Source organism: Scleropages formosus, chromosome 24 (genome assembly GCF_900964775.1).
Source record: "Scleropages formosus chromosome 24, fSclFor1.1, whole genome shotgun sequence".
Taxonomy (NCBI): Eukaryota; Metazoa; Chordata; class Actinopteri; order Osteoglossiformes; family Osteoglossidae; genus Scleropages; species Scleropages formosus.
This window is the reverse complement of record NC_041829.1, coordinates 11189627-11206477: the sequence shown is the minus strand read 5'-3', so window position 1 is coordinate 11206477 and position 16851 is coordinate 11189627. Positions and strand designations below refer to the sequence as shown.

At 41.5% G+C, this 16851-nt stretch overlaps 1 protein-coding gene across 1 annotated transcript in view; it reads right to left on the bottom strand.

Annotated features, from left to right (window-relative positions):
• Positions 1-16851, bottom strand: part of tmeff2a (transmembrane protein with EGF-like and two follistatin-like domains 2a) — a 70998-nt gene that overhangs the window by 22676 nt on the left and 31471 nt on the right. The window contains exons 3-4 of the mRNA XM_018755809.2: positions 13229-13358; positions 6157-6183 (exon numbers count right to left, since the gene is read on the bottom strand). Coding sequence (XP_018611325.1) covers positions 6157-6183; positions 13229-13358 — 157 coding nt within the window. The remainder of the gene's footprint in view (positions 1-6156; positions 6184-13228; positions 13359-16851) is intronic.

The following is a 16851-nucleotide window of genomic DNA, read 5'->3' as shown; positions in this document are numbered from 1 at the left end:
ATAGCATAATCGAACTTAAATTATTCATATGAAGCATTATATTTCTTCATAACTACTGTATTTAATGTATTAATTAGATAAAGATATTAAGCATGCTGCGTATATATCTTTAGATAAAGAACTGCTCATTGCTGTGATGCACCCACCCACACACACACACACACACACACACACACACACACACACACACACACACACACACAGAGAGAGAGAGAGAGAGAGAGAGAGAGAGAGAGAGAGAGAGAGAGAGAGAGAGAGAGAGAGAGAGAAACAGTTTCATTTCTGAGGTAGCATGCAATCCTCAAACACTCACTTCCTCATCCACAGACATTACCTGCCAGCCTGGGGGTATTATTGTTGTTGACGGCTCAATATATCCACTTTTTTAGACAGCACATCACTTAATGGTCTGACTGAGGAGATATCTTTAAGTTGTTGTTTTTTTGCATTCTAGTTTTTCATTATTTGCTTATTAGTTTTCTACTACTGCTACTATTACAGCTGTGTATATTCCATGTACTCTCCTTGTCTTCTTTTCTTTAATGGTTTATGTGAACCATTTAGTTATTACGATATTCAGCAGGAATTGTGAGACAAAATTTCTAAACAATAAGGCTTATAACAAGCTGTATTATCCACATGGTGAGATGGAACCCTTTCAGCTTGGTTGAGGATTGCATACCCATCAGCGATACCCGTGCCATGGGCATTGTGAACACCTAGAAGAACACAGGTACAAAGGCCCATCCAACCAGTATTGTGATCAGGCTACTGTGACTCTCTGACAAAGAACACAATAAAAAAGCCAAAGCAATTAATCACTTTTAAGGACTCCTGTCTGTGATTCCTCTCTTACCTGCCTACTGAAATGAAACACAGGAGATATGAATTTGGCGGGATCACAAGATCTATGAATAAACGCAAAATCTACTGTAAATTCGCTTACCCTGCATGTCTGACATGTTGATAAAAGGGAAGATCAACATATTTGACAGCTTGGTATGTGCTGCGGAGGGGGGGGTTGGCCCACTGTGTCATGGGTCTGGGGTTCGAGCCCTGCTTGGGGTGCCCTGCAGCGGACTGGCGTCCCATCCTGGGTGTCTCCCCTCCCCTCCAGCTCAGTGTTGCCGGGTTACTCTCCCATTCGCCGCAACCCCATTCAAGGAAAAATGGTTGTAGATGTTGTGTGTGTGCCCGTTACTGCTTTCCTTGCAACACTAAAGCCCTGACAATGGTTCACACTATGTTTTCTGTTTATCTCCAGGTTTCAAACTTTTTTAATGGACTTTACTGTCTTTTATTGTGTTTTTACTTGGTTAGGGGCCTAGCAAGCAACTTCAGTTGAGAGGACAGGCAGAAGCTTGCATCTATATTTCTTGCTGCTCTTTTTGTTCAGCTGAAGACATTTTGATTGGACTTGTTGAAGGGCATCATGGTTTTGGGTCTGAGGTGCTGGGAATGGTTAGGGAATGCCAATAGTTCAGTTTTTTATTTTTAACAAATTTGCTAAAATTTTGAAAATCCTGCTTTCACTTTGCCATTATGGGGTATTTGTTGTAGACTGATGAGAGAAATAAATGAATTTAAATGATTATAGCATAAGGCTGCAACACAAAAAAAAAAGTGAAAGAAGTGAAGGAATCTGAATACTTTCTAAATGGACTCTGTGTGTGTGTGTGTGTGTGTGTGTGTGTGTGTGTGTATGTGTGTGTCTGTATGAGTATAGTGAGTAACACTGCTGCCTCACAGTGCTTGGGTGGTGCAAGAGAATGTGGGTTTCATCCCACCTCAGTCTGTGTGGGGCCTTCGTGTCCCCATGTGTCTGTATGGGTTTCCTCCGGGTACTCTGGTTTCCTCTTACAGTTGAAAGATGTGCTGGTCGAGTGGATTCTTGACACTAAATTGCCTGTAGTATGTGAAACAGTGTGTGTGTGTGAGTGGCTGGCCTGTGAAGGACTGGCATCCCGTCCAGGGTAGACTCCCCTCAGCTACAGTTCATTGCGACCCTGCTCAGTACGAGCGGTTACTGAAATTGGATGGGTTGTATAAGAACAGAGGTATGACACATATCACACATCAAGTGAAACAGGGAGTAATGCACTTTGTTTTGGTAATACTGCCATCACAGAATCTGCCGAGAACCCATTTTAACATGTGGAGAAAACTCACGCTGGCTGCAGTCCAATATCTGTCTCACTGAATGATGCATTGGTAGCAAAGCACATTGCTTACTTGTCTTTCTAGAGTGGTTGCATTGTCCAGCTTCAGTTGGACCGCAGCCTGACACTCAGGGGAAGAATCTTCAATCCAGCAAATTCACCAAAAAAAAAAAAGGAAAGCTTACAGTGGCTGTTCAGCAAGCAACTTCAGTTGAGAAGACAGGCAGAAGCTTGCATCTATATTTCTTGCTGCTCTTTTTGTTCAGCTGAAGACATTTTGATTGGACTTGTTGAAGGCCATCATAAGCTAACCTACCCCTCCATTTGCGAGACCTATGGACTTGGTCCTTTCTTGGACACTGTTCGGCAAAGCAGCTCCTCCACATATACCACATGTAAGCCCCCCAGGCCACTCACTACTCTTCCTATCCCCTGTCTACCTGTTCCTTCCTCAGTTTTTACCAGCTCCTTACCACTACCTGGAAAATTGTCAATCAGATTCCTCCTATCTCTTCTTAGCCTCTATAATTTTGCAGGCTTCCAATTGCTGGTGATGATTATCTCTTGCAAGCAGCTTCCTGATGCTGTCTCAAACTGCATCTCTTGTCTTAGCCCACGTACCCACTGGCACAAAGTGCCCAGGAAGAACTGGCGTCCCAGTGCTTGGGGACAGGTTTGTGTAACTCAGAGCAGAACGCCACAACGAAGACCCAATACTTCCCTTTTTCTCCACTCCAGCACAGTGTCCTTCACCCCTGACTGCGTCCTCACCTCCCCAATGGCCAATCCACATGGCCTGTAACACTGCATTCATCTCTCTTACTATTCTTTTTCTCTGTCATCAGTGCTTTCATTTCTCTTCCTTATAACTTTCTCCCTCACTATACCTATTCTCAGTTGCTCTAATTTTTTTTGTTCACCCAATCATCTAATTCCAAGATCCACCCGGAGCTGTATCTATTTTAATCCTCTGAGAAATATTTGCCCTCCCCCAACCCCCATTCACATATAAAACATTATTGTACCTCGACTCCGCATCCCGCTTTCATTGTCACAGCTTTTTCTCCCTTGCGTTTCCTGTTCCTTTCCTTTTTTCCTCCTGATTCGCCCACACAACGGCGTTCTGATCCTTCTCTGCCTGCTGTTTAATCTTCCATCAACCCCTTTCTCTCCAAAGACTTGGAAGATGTGAAGAATACAGAACAGACAGGCCTATATGATCTCCACAAACACGGTGGTAAAAGATGAAATCCCCATTTCAACACATTGTGAGATCTCCTGTTAGCCTTAAGAATATTCATCATCAAAGTCATGAGATCACAGAATTTATTTCACATACATTAAATTTTTTATCTACAACAAAGGGGAACATCTGTACTAATCTATCCGTTCAAAATCATTTGTGGTAAGCCTCATTGTAATTTAAGCCTTTAGATCACTATAAAAAAGTTTAGAGACACTTTTAATTGATTAAAAAATCTGTGTGCGTCATTTATAATTTTTTCAGTTGCATAATTTTGCAAAACGAATGGCTCTGCTGACAATTCAGAAATCAAATTGCCAAATCTTTTAAGCAAACTGTACACAGCAGAAGGCAGCTTGTCCCAAAGTGGTAAACTTCTTGTGTTCATGTGCAGATGCTCATTGCTTATATTTTAAGCTCACAATCAGGCTAGAAAAACGCATATAAAGATCAGTACTGAGTGGGTAGAGCTTAGAAATAGCAAAAAAGGAGCAGAAGAACAGAACTCGGGGCAGAGATTTGGTTGTTATGCATTGTGAATGAGCTTCTCAAAGGGGAAAAGGGGGAAGGGTTCAAATGAAATGTGTCCCATTGTACCAGACTATGTAATAAATTGTGTCCCTATAAAGGGAAAGTGCCTTCAACAGTGTTATTAAACTGTCACTGTTGGTTAAAGTAATTTATATTATTTAAACAATTAAATACACAATAAATAATTGTGTCACTAGTTACATGCTCATAGTTTATTTATATAAGGACTCAAAGAACCCATGATCAAATGCTATCTCCTGCTGTAGCACCCTTGAGCAAAGTACTTACCTTGAAATTCTCCAGTGAAAATTACCCAGCTGTATAAATGGTTTCATAATTCCAAGTAGCTTAACATTGTAAATTGCTTTGAAGAAAATTGTAATTTAAATGAATTAATAATCGTATTGAGTTTGCTGTTTCAGTTGTGTCTTGTATTTACCTAGAGTGATAGCTGTGATTGGTTGAGATTGCCCATGTGATAAAAAGTACAAACTCCTGCAGTAGCTGTATTTTTCATGGAAGTAGTCTCCAACCAGTGCCTGTATTAAGAAGGAGGACCCTACTTGGACATTAGCAGAAAGTAAATAGACCATTGGTTTATTAAAACAAATTTCTTGCATCAAAATACTGTTTTGGGGGGTTTTGTAATTGCTTGATTCCTGGGGTTTTTAGAAAAATAAATCAGAACGGTTTATCATTTATGTGGTTTCTTCATTTATTTACCTTTCTGAGTGGCACTGAGTTTTGGTGTATTTCTCAACTAAAACTCAATTTTTGGAAATCAGGCTTTATTTTTCACGTGCTGCATTAACCGATTTGATAACGTGAATACAGTTTCTAGAAATGAGCTCTAGGAACTTGGAAGGTTTGAAAGCATCTTCACATTTATTTACAGAAATACTGCATGGTTTTTGTGTGATCTTTTGTGTTTTAAATCAGATTCATACTGCTTAAAAACTGCACTATGTGCCTTCATGTAAACTAGTTGAAGATGGAGATGGTGAAGAACAATGTTTTACTTTGTTTAGCGTGTTGATATGCTTTGGCAAAGTACTATTTGAAAGCATGGGTGTATGCTGATGTGCACCCTCAACGAGTTAAGTTTAACTTAGAGTACTGGTTCCTAATAGCATTATAATATATGTTCTAAAATGCAATCTGCTCTGTTTATCTGGAATATGAGACACAGCAGTTGAAGTCACTTTCAAACGCAACATGTGCCACACTTATTATTAAAAGCTTATGACTAAGAATGCTCCAGTTATATCTACAATCACAAATGTTTTAAAAACACAACTAGTCAGTATACTGTATAAGACTGTGCTTGCCAAGAGAGTATTGGAGAATACCTCAGCATCTTGAGACCTACTCGCTATCATTTCGTTATCGAATAAACCACACAAAGTCTGAAACCGCGTGTCTCAAGTGGGGTCACAGCAAGCCAGAGCCTAACCCGGCAATATAGGGTGCAAGGCTGGAGGGGGAGGGGACACAGCCAGGACAGGACGCCAGGCTGCCACAAGGCACCCCAACCAGGACTTGAACCCCAGGCTCACCCCATGGCAGGCCCTTGCTGAAGAAACCAATGGCTGGCAAATTAAAAACTGTATAAGCTAAATCTCAAATTGTTGGTTAATTTCTTGCACCATCCTTTGCCACAGTTTCCCAGGCACTGTTTCTAAAACTGTAAATTATCTAAATACAATCATTTTCAAATTTATTAAATGCTGGAGACGTATAAATTACTATTGCAGGCTATCTCTAAATGTTAATTTGGGCCACGAGGTGGTTCCACATTGATTCCTTTCTCATTAAAGATATCTTTAAACTATTTAAAGAAATCTGCAAGTGCCTATGTAATTTTGACAGTATATTTGAAAAAGTAGGATCATTTAAGTAACTGCAAGTCATTTGAAAGCTGCTATCTGCTCATGAAATAATTAATATCTCAAAACTGCTTCTTGAAAGATTTCCAAGTTTCTGTTATATCGAAAAATAGTTTTAAGATATTAAGTAGAGAGAGAATTGTCCATTCAGACAAAGAGAGGGGAAACTGCATTAATAGCATGAATAAGCACAGTTACACAGAACAGTATATCAGAAAGATTACTACAAATAATAGCATGAAATGAAAATAAGAAGTGTGACAAAACAGAAAGCAAAACAACAGATAAAGTATGGAAAACACACAATACTACAGATAAGTGCATAAATAAAACTTACCATCATCTCCCGAACCTGATCCTGCATCTGTACAAAGGAGGGAAACAAAGTCATCAGTATGAACCACGTTCAATGGTGTGAAAAAGATAATGCGCCCCATGCAAAGTTCTGTCTTGTTAAATATATTAAGAAATGCAGATGCTATTTTACAGGTGGTCACTTTAATCCACAGTTAGCATTTAATCCATCTATCCATGTATCTAATTTCATCAACCTGAGCAGGTTGCAGGGATCCAGAACCTATCCCGAAAGCACTGAATGAAAAGCTGAGGGGGTGCATCCTGGATAGGATGCTAATTCATTGCAGGGTGACCATGCACTGAGAGCATTTTAGAGACATCAATTCACCTAAACTGCATGTTTTTGGACTGTGGGAGGAAACTGGAGCACCCAGAGGAAACTCACAGGGAGAACATGCAAACTCCACATGGTGATCAAACGCACATTTTCTTGCACCACGCAGGTACCACATGTTTTAATGTATTAAAAATGAGAAAACCTTCCAGGGCGATGAACGCTTTGAAATGTTTCTACATCAGCGGAGAGTACCTACAAAGCAACAGATTAAACCTACACAAGTGTGACAATTAGAAGTGCTGGAGGCATGGCTTGCAGTTTAGAAACAACCACAAACAGTGTCTCCCATCATCCCTTTGCTAAAGCAAGGGGCAGAGTAGGTTCTGTTGGCTGAGAAGGCCCTTAACTATCCTGATAACACTTCTGCGAAACCAACAGAGGGAAGGCCAACCAGTGAGAGAAACCCTACCAAGAGCGTTAGCCTAGAAGTTGGGTTGTTAGCTTTAACAGCATACCTTCAGTTATTAGTGTAACTCAGTGTGTGTGTTCTGTGTGGTAGCTTGGGCCTGCATGTATGAGCCAAATCCTGTGTAGCAGCCCAGCTAGGACTGTTAACCTTACATTTGCATTTATTCACTTAGCACACACTTTCCTCCAAAGCCACTTACAATTACTAGCGCTGATTTAGCTAACACCTTTATCCAAGGTGACTTATGGTGTTAGATATGCTGCAGTATATTCACTACAGTCACTTATCCATCTATATAGTAGACCAATGTAGAACACACATGCACAATAAAGGCAATTTTTATTCATTAGTTCACATGAAACACATCTTCGGACTGTGGGGGGAAACACACACGGACACAAAGAGAACACACAAATTCCAGACAGGCTAAGCCAGGTTGGAACCCAGCACCAACTGCACAGCCCGGGAGGCGTGAGGCATTAGCACTACCTGCTGAGCCACTGTACTACCCAGTTTTATGTGTTTGCCAAGTGCTGCGTACCGGCCTAGCTGCGGGTGTTAATGTATTTCTGTTAGCCTGGATCTGAGTTATTAGCCTCCCCACGGTCTGCCCAGACCCCTGTGGGAGAGATAGTGTGTGTTGAGAGCATGGCTGGCCACAGTCCAAAGAATTACTCACTCATTGGAAAAGGCAAAGTCCTCCTTATATGTTTCGGAGTATTATGTTTTTGGCTAAATGTACTGCCATAATTTCCCGCATGGGATGTAAAATAGTGACCCCGTGGAAACGAGACCTTGAAACTACAGCAGCTTTAAAAGGCTCATCATATCACAAGATTTCTGTGATTTGTTAGGATGAGGGATTTCGTTCTGCAGCTTGAATATCTCAGATTAATAAAAAAAATCAATTTCTTTCTGTCGGGGTCCTTGTTGAAAATTTAATTCAGAAATGTCCTGGGCTGATTGCCTTTGCCTGAATCAACTGTGTTTCTGCCCTCATTGTTACAGGCCATCGGTTTCAGGGATCAGCTGCCCTACATTTAAACGGCCTTCTGTTGTTTATGGAATATGGCACATTTTCCAAAGCACACTTTTGTCTTTAAAACAACTTTCATTTTAATTGTTTTTAAACACGCACTACTGTGATTGCAGCCCGGCTGCCAAAATAACTGCGGGTTCTGTTGGATTTCTTCTAAAATTCAATAACATTTTATCCACATTTAACAGAAAAGTTAATATTTCCAAACAAATTTTATGGGAAACTCCAAAAGGCTTTGAGGTTTTATGATATTTTCTGTCATTTGCTTTTCTGACAGGAAATTGCATAGAAATAATGGTGAACATTTGTGAAATACAGCAGAACTATTATTAGTTGCTTAGTTGCCTTAAAAATATTTGAAACAGTTAGACATCTGAGTATTTTTACTGGAACAGTTCTGGGTAAGCATCTTGCTTAAGGGTAGTGCAGAGGTAACAGCAAGAAGGGCTCAAACCAGCAACCTTGAGGTTACAAATACACCTGCTACCCAGTATATTAGATTTATTTATTTATCTGATGCTTTAGAGCCAAAGCAACTTAAAAATATTAAGCTATTTACAGTGATTTACTCATTTATCCAGAAATGTAATTTTTAATGTATCAATTCAGGGTTCTCACTCAAGACTACTACAGGAGGAGGTATGACTGATACCCCTGACCTTCAGGTGGAAGGAAGCAGCTCTCACCAGTATGTCACCCATTGCCCCTTTTACAAAACCCATGCTGATGCCTTGTTGGAACATCACAGACCGCACTGTATTTTCACACACCATCCCCCATCCATCTTGCATCATTTCAAGAACACCACCAGAAGATTCATTCTCGAACCATGACACACACACAACAGCTCACACTTACGCAGTTAAAAAAAAAAAAAAAAAACATAATAGTGGCAGAGAGTTATGCCAGTACATACTCTCAAATATGTATTCTAACTTACATTAACTGACTTTTATTAGCTAACCAAGTAATTTCTCTAGAAAAATGTACCAGTGACCTGACACTTACAAGTCTATCCTTATAGCATTAAAAATACACTTGCACCCATTTGCAGTTCTAAACTGAAGCTTGACCAATGAGCACCTTATGGAGAGGTGGCACTGACTCAGCTCCGTGCACTAACCGCGCCGCTCCCAGCACTGACACTTACACACACTTTGTGTGGCACTGCCCTCTGATGAGCCACTTTGGGGACAGAGTCACTTGAACTCTGTCACAAACACTGAAATGCAGCACTTTTCCCATAGCTGTCTCCTGCGGCAATGCTGAGTCCTTTCAAACTCACCAAGTCAAACCACCCGTAAAAAATACAAAATACAAAATACATACTTCCCAGCCGAACAACAAAAACAGCACACCTATCAGACATGGACTTTGGCTCTGTATTATTCATAATATACACCAGGACACATACCTACCCACCGAGAAGCACTTGATAAATTTAGCTTTAATACAGAATTGCTTCCTTACTGTTATCTGCTGCAACATTGTTTGTCCCAACTGTCCAATATTTAACAGTACAAATTACAGATCATGTTTGGCTACGTCATTATTACTCATCGTGCTGTTGAATATTCAGTATGAACTGTACAGTTGCTATTCTGGTATTTTTCACCTTTTGCACATCTTCCCTGTGTCGCTCAATTGCTGGTTGTGCAGATGTTTCCATATCTTTGCCGCGCATCTTGTGTGCGATCTGTGGGTCTGTTGCGTGCTTCCTCTGTCACGGCAAGGTGTTAATGACTCCTGGAAAACACACCACCTGTGCACGCTGCTGACTGCCAGGGATCCATCCGCATGTGTGCAGGTGGGTATTGTGTGTTTCATGTAAAGACTGGGAAAGTCTCACTGAGGGGTGGATGGAGGGGTTGACCATAAAGCTTTATTTGACATAAATTTAATGCTGAGGGGGCATGAGGGAACACCCAGGGTACCACCTGCATCACCAAAACTCTTAACAGTGAGCACTGCTGTTTCTGTGCAAAGCTGACTTTACTCAAGGTATTAATAACAATAAACCCTATATATAAAACAACCAGGGGGTGCATTGGTTAGGGTTAGAGTCACCCAAAGGACTCAGCTTTGAATCCCACCTCCTGCAGTAGTACCTCTCGATCAAGGTATTTACCCTGTATTAATACAGCAGAAATTGCCCAGGGTGTAAATGGGTAAAGCAGTGTAAGCAGCTTTGGAGAAAAGCGTGAGCTAAATGAATAAATGCAAACATGTGATAAGATAAATAGCTCTGGATTAGGGCTATAACAATGTAGGAGGAGACAAAACAACCTAGTGACTGAAATTTAAAAAGCAAAATCTGATAGTTTTGCTATTCAAATGACTGCAATCTAAATATTTATTTTACTCGGAATACTGAGCTTGACAATAAAGCACGTGCCGGAAGGGACGACCAGGTGAGACTCAAAGAAGGCATGCGGTGTGACAGTGGCTGTCACTTTTGCCAGAACGACGACTCGTTCTAAAGTCACCGCGGAAGGCCCTGGGGCCTCCTGGGGACCAATAACTCCTGAATGGACCCCCTAAGCTGCAGCGACAGGCGATGAACTCATCTCAGCCACAGGACCACTGAATTACCGTGTTTACGTGCAACTGCACCACAATTCCAGGGTGTCGTACGGGCGTCAAACCCACCTGCGAGAACTTGATGTGTGACAACACTGAAAGAAGATCTGTGACAGTTTATCCTGTACCCGCTGTGTTTAATCCAAAACAAATCCTCCTGAAATGGATTTTAAATAGGCAACTTAATGCAGACCTTTTGCAACCTGACTAAATATTATTAAATATCCTTGTTTAGTATGACAGCCCTTAGACGTAGCTGAATGATACAACTTATACTATTACATGTATTTGTACTATATTCATAATTGCATTTACATTGTCCGAACTGCATGTCCCGTATGGGGTCGCAGGAAGCCGGAGCCCGGCAACGCAGGGCGTAAGGTTGGAGGGGACACACCCAGGACAGGACGCCAGTCCATCGCAAGGCACCCCAAGCGGGACTTGAACCCCAGACCCGCTGGAGAGCAGGACCTAGTCCAACCCACTGTGCCACCCTGCCCCCCTAATTGTACTTATTTATACTGTATATTTGTATTATTTGTACACTTTCACTCAGTGATAAAGTCCTTTTTTGCTGCTGCTCTAGGGCAGGTGCATTGCTCGTGGTGTCTCGTGACTTCTAAACGAACATTTTTTTGTTGCACTGGAAAATTTTCCCATTTGTCTGTTTAAGGGCCATGGCTGCATCGGACTGTTCTCCTTCTCCGAGATGGCTGATGCGCCTTAAAAACATCGCCTGCTTGTTGCAACCCCATTTAATTACCTCTCATAAATTATTTCTCAGTGCATACTCTCTTTACAGGATGCTCTCATGAATAAATAACTTTGCCTCTTGTAGCAAAAACTCATCTCTGTACGTAAACATTAGCATAACATATATGACTGTGTAGGCATTGTTAATCCATTCAGTACACACAACTGAGCCACATTTATCGCGGTGTCGCCGGCAGATTAAAGATGATTAAATGATCAAACAAATGCGTGTGATGCGCGGTAGTGCCAGAAAAGAGCAAACGCCTGCCGGAGACCCATTAGAAAACAGTGAGTTATCCTGCCTTTCCCGGGGTCTTGGGTGAGGTGAACTCTTTACTCTCCCATTAATGAAAAATCATCATCTCTGCCGTTATCTGGGCTGACAGCGCTCGTAATTTCCATCCCCGCAGTGTCAGCCGCATGAGAAATGGAAGGAGCGCTTGTGAGCTCAGGCCAAAATTCACACCCATCTGCCCGCAGTCCTGTTGGCCTAATCTCTGCAGGAAGCCCTGCAGCTTCCGCCACATCCTAACACTGGGCTATTTTACCATGCTAATGTTACACTGTGCTGTACCTGGTGGTGTGTTGTATACTGAGTAGTTTGCAATAAGTCAGTTGTAACACATCACTGTCATATTTTTATTAACTGTATTGATATTTTATTTTAAACCTTTTTTATCTTGTCTGGAAGACGACTTCACGGTGACCATCTATAACTGAAATACAACACTGGTGATAAATACACTAATGAGTTTTTTGTTATGCCTAATGTAATAAGAGGTCCAAAATTGTCTGTACATTCTCAGTTTTAGCCTTGATGCGATGGAACAAACTGTCCCTGTCACTCTGAACTGCTGAATCCCTTCCAACATTGAACAAGGGACTCGAACCCACCTCATTTGGACCCACTTCTCTCCTGATCGCCTGACAGCTCCATAAATTTACATCACACCATCTGTCACAATCACCTTTGTATTTCCTATGAATTTGCCGAAGAGTGTATGCTGAATGAATAAATGTGTGAAAGCATACAAAGGTTAATGAAAAAAATTAAACGGAACTTTACTTAGGCTGCCGGAAAATAGTCTGCACACCAATTAGAAGCCCTTAGTTCAGCAAGAGCAGATGGTTCGAGAGCAGCGGTTCTGAAAACGCAGCTTGGTCACAGAATGGATACGGAGACTGCTACGCCATTTTACTTGGGGAAGAATTTGTACGCAGTGTGTCCTGGAGGTTATTTGTCATGTACCGCTGTGCCGGGAAACAATGCCTGCGGAGAGGTGCGAATGTGCTGCGAGCCCATAAGCGATGGCTGTGAATGCCGAATGTCTCAGTTTGAATGACTGCCAGGTGCAGTGCTCGCATCCCCCTGTGTGGTTGTGCGACAGGGCTCTGCCAGGGGAGCGTGTTCTGCGGGGGGGAGAGCGCATGGCATTCTGCATGTGTGAAAATCACCATCAGTCAGTAAGACCTCAGCCTGTACTCCTCTCTGGCACCTGTCCAGACCACCGGGCCCGGCACCACATCTCCACCAGTTATATAAGCCTTCCCATAATGTTCATTTATAATTTCTTTGTATAGTAATTTATCATTTATAACATTAGTCAGTAAGGTTTTGTGTGACCACCGTTGTACCCAGGGTCCTGCACCACACATTCTACAACAAATGAAGTCTCAATTTCACTCCTCCCTCAGCTTTTACCTATAGAGGCGTTTGCTTACGGCATGTTTTCACCCTCAGAACGGGTCTAGAACCATGTGTGGTGTTCACACTAACATAATAATTTCCCTTGTGGGATCAATAAAGTATCTATCTATCTATCTATCTATATAACAAAGAGGCAGCTGTGTTTTTCAAGATTTTCCAGCTAAATGTACAGCCTACTAGTATGACGCCCTTGGTTGAAGATAGAGAACGGAAGAGTGAGACATACCGACGGGACAGGAGCCTTCCGACACCACGAGCACCTCCGTCTGCTGCTTGCAGGCGTCCTTACGCAGGTAGCACTCGTTCTGGTAGTTCTCATTGTTGGAGCCACATACGGGGACATAGTCATTGTTGCACTGCAGAGAGGAGAGAGACAAGGGGTCAGCCAGGGGGCTCTGAGAGCCTCTGTTGCAGTGGAGTAATGTGGACAGAGAAGCAACGGCATCTCTGGCACAGCAGCACCACAGTACGACACCACGGTCCTCGCAGCCTCAGGATCAGGACTCAGAAGGGCAGAGAGAAAGATGGTGTGACAGACATGAATCGAACCCGCACAGAACATAGCATGGACTGTCCCTTGGATTAACATACTAACTGTTATGCCTTGACTCCTCGAGTTATGAATATTTGAGTTACAAATTTTCAAACATACGAACATTCTTCAGTTTATTTATGGAACAAACTCACCCATTCAGACTAATTTCTCTCCTGATCTCGTAAGTGCTTGATAAATCTGTATGTGTATGTTACATGAATATTAATTAAAAAAACCCACATATTCAGCAACTCCTGTAAACTATACACATTCACATGCTGGAATGTGACAAGTTGACAGTACTCAATAATCATGTGCCTCCATCCAAATCTCTCCTTCTGTTGATGCAATGCAGACGAAAAGTGTGGATGCAGTTGCAGATGAAAGCTCTTTTGTGAAATTAAGTTTGCTGTTCCACTGTTTCTTTTATATTTTTAATAAAAGCCCAATAAGCCCACCCTGTAGGGCCTCACACGTGGTTTATTTTGCCTGCATTTACATTTATTCATTTATCTGCTAATTTTCTCCAAAGCAACTAACAATGTTTTACCCATTTATACAGCTGGGTAATTTTTGCTGTATCAGTTCAAGATACACAAATTGATAAAGGGAACTAGAATAGGAGGGGGGATTCAGACTTGCAACCTTCCAATCTGAAGGCAACAGCTTTAACTACTATGCCATCTGCATTTTCTCTATTTGTCTTTTCAAAAATTACAGGATGTTGCAGGACCAGGGTGCACCACACATCTATGTTAATTGGCTGTGCAACGCAGTAAAGCAACAGGAGTGCAAGAACAAATCAATCTATGAACAGAGTTGGGGTCCAATCACATTTTTAAATTGAGGACCCCGTGTAATGTGTGCATCCAGTGGTTCTGCTGTGCCACCAAAGGGTTTCCCAGTGTCAGTGCCACCGCACCAAGAGCCAAATGATCTATAAAGGTCCAAACGGCTACCCTCAACATCTTAAAGGAACAGTCAAAAAGAGCTACCTGCAGTCCCTTAAGATTCCTAGAGTTCCCTTTCTAAATACAGTTCCACAACCTCTAATCCGCAGTTCGGAAATCCAAAACGCTCTGAAAACCGAAAGTCTGGCCTCAAACCTGCAAAAACAAAACTTAATGACGGCAACGATGGCAGCACTGATGTTCTCTCATCCCAAAGCTCCTTAAGCAAACAGATGTCATCCGCTTTTATTGCAGGTATATGCACAGGGATTTAGCTCAGTGTGAACCTGTATGTTTGGTGTTTTACGTGAATGTTTTCTTTACAAATAAGAAGTACTGATTTACTTACTATTTTTACCCCACTATTACATTTATCAGTTTATTACCATATAAATAAGATGTAATGCTATTTATAGTCTTTATTTATCCAACTCAGTGTGAACATTCATACATTTCTTTGCAGAACTATTAATGTGTTTGATTACGGGGTGCTGCTCCAGACACTGCTAGGGATGTTATGTAATATCCAGTATATGCACCATATTAGCTTTCTAAAATCTGAAAAGCTGAATTCCAAAACACATTTGGCCCCCAGGGTTTTGGATGAGGGATTGAGGACCTGTATAGCAGCTCAAAGCAAACAGGTCAGCTCAGACTGACATGGCGAAAAGTACCTTTAGAGCATTTTTAATTTCTTATAATCTGGGAACACGAAGCAAGAAGTCAACATTGCTGCTCAGAAGCACATTTCTCAGTGCTGCCCCGAAGTCCATAACTGCTCTGAAGCTCATCCGCTACTGCTGTCTTGGGATCCTTTATTCTTTACCAGTTAGAAACTGGTCCACTCTGGGTGAACAAAGAAATAAAACGGCTCTTTTGCAGCCCTTGAGCTGTTGTTCATTACCATCTGAAAATGAAGTTCAGACCACGTTTGCATGAATTACAATAGGCTTTGCACACGACGCATCCCCAGCTCACCGGCTACTGGTACATCAAATGTCGCCCTCTTCATTTGGCTCTAACCCGAGACACAGTGCTGAGCTACTTGCGGAAAAAAATATATTCAGTGTCATCACACAAATATGAATGCAACTGTGTGCAGATATAAGTGCGTGTGTACTCTTCCCCCTGTCATCGAAGTCCTTCTTCACTGTCGTGTTGAAATGGAGCTCTGGTGCTGAAGCAATTCCCCCCTTAAAGCTGAAATACACTGCACTGTCACACCAAACTGTCTGTAGCCTGGACACTGATGGCAATTGTGCTGCAATACTGAGGGTTTGGAAACTGTGCGAAGAACGTTACATATACAATTAATACTTTGGATTTTTTTCTTGTATATTCCACAGACGAAACCATAAAGGAAAAAAGACCACGGGCCCTTCTACAAGCTGGAGTATATTTCTCTTTATTTTTCTGCACTGTTAAAAAGTGTCAACTCAGTTGCAAATTTTGTTTAATTTTAGAAAACATGTAAAAATGTAATTTTAAGAAACGTATTTTATCATTTTTATATTTCTGAACAAGCAATATGAGAGGGTGGCCTCACCTCGGTCAAGATGGATTATAGTATAACATTACAAACTAATCTAGTTAGAGCACCTAAGGCAAAATGAAATTATACGGTCATTCATTGTACGAGTTTTTTAAAAAAACCTACATTCCATTCTTCATTTAATATATATTTATTTATTTACCTGGGCCTCATCTTTGCTCTTAGATGGCCTGCTTCCAGAAACCAAGGTGATGAGTCCAGTTTTGCTGCAGCATCTTTAAATGCTTTATTAGAACAGTAGATGGATGGATGGATAGATAGATAGATAGATAGATAGATAGATAGATAGATAGATAGATAGATAGATAGGATGCTTTCACACTTGATGGTCCTCTCTTGAGTCTTTGTGTGCCTCCCCTTGTTCACTCAGGTAAAGGTGAGGGACAAGTGATGCAACACGGAGAAAGATTTCCTTTGCATCTCTAAGACACCTCCTACAGAAGGTGGGCTCCTTCTGTCCGGGAGAATTTAAATCTCCAGGGGTTGATTTCATGAGCTTTTCTGCTTGGTTTTTAAACCGCCTGAGTGCTGAAACGGAGTGTTGATGATACAGTCAGCTCTGCTACTGTGTGTGATAACTGGGTTTCTATGCCAATTCACGCAATAAAAATATAACAGTTTTGACATGGGGTTAGGGCAGAGCACATAAACTACAGTAACCACTAGCTACAGAACACTCACAGCACACACAAAATTAACTTAAAACACACTACCAAACCTGCCAAAAACATAAGGTATTGCAGGTAAATGATGGAGCACATGAAAATGATGAAAAAAATATGCAGTTTGTAACACGTTGTTTCTTTCACAGC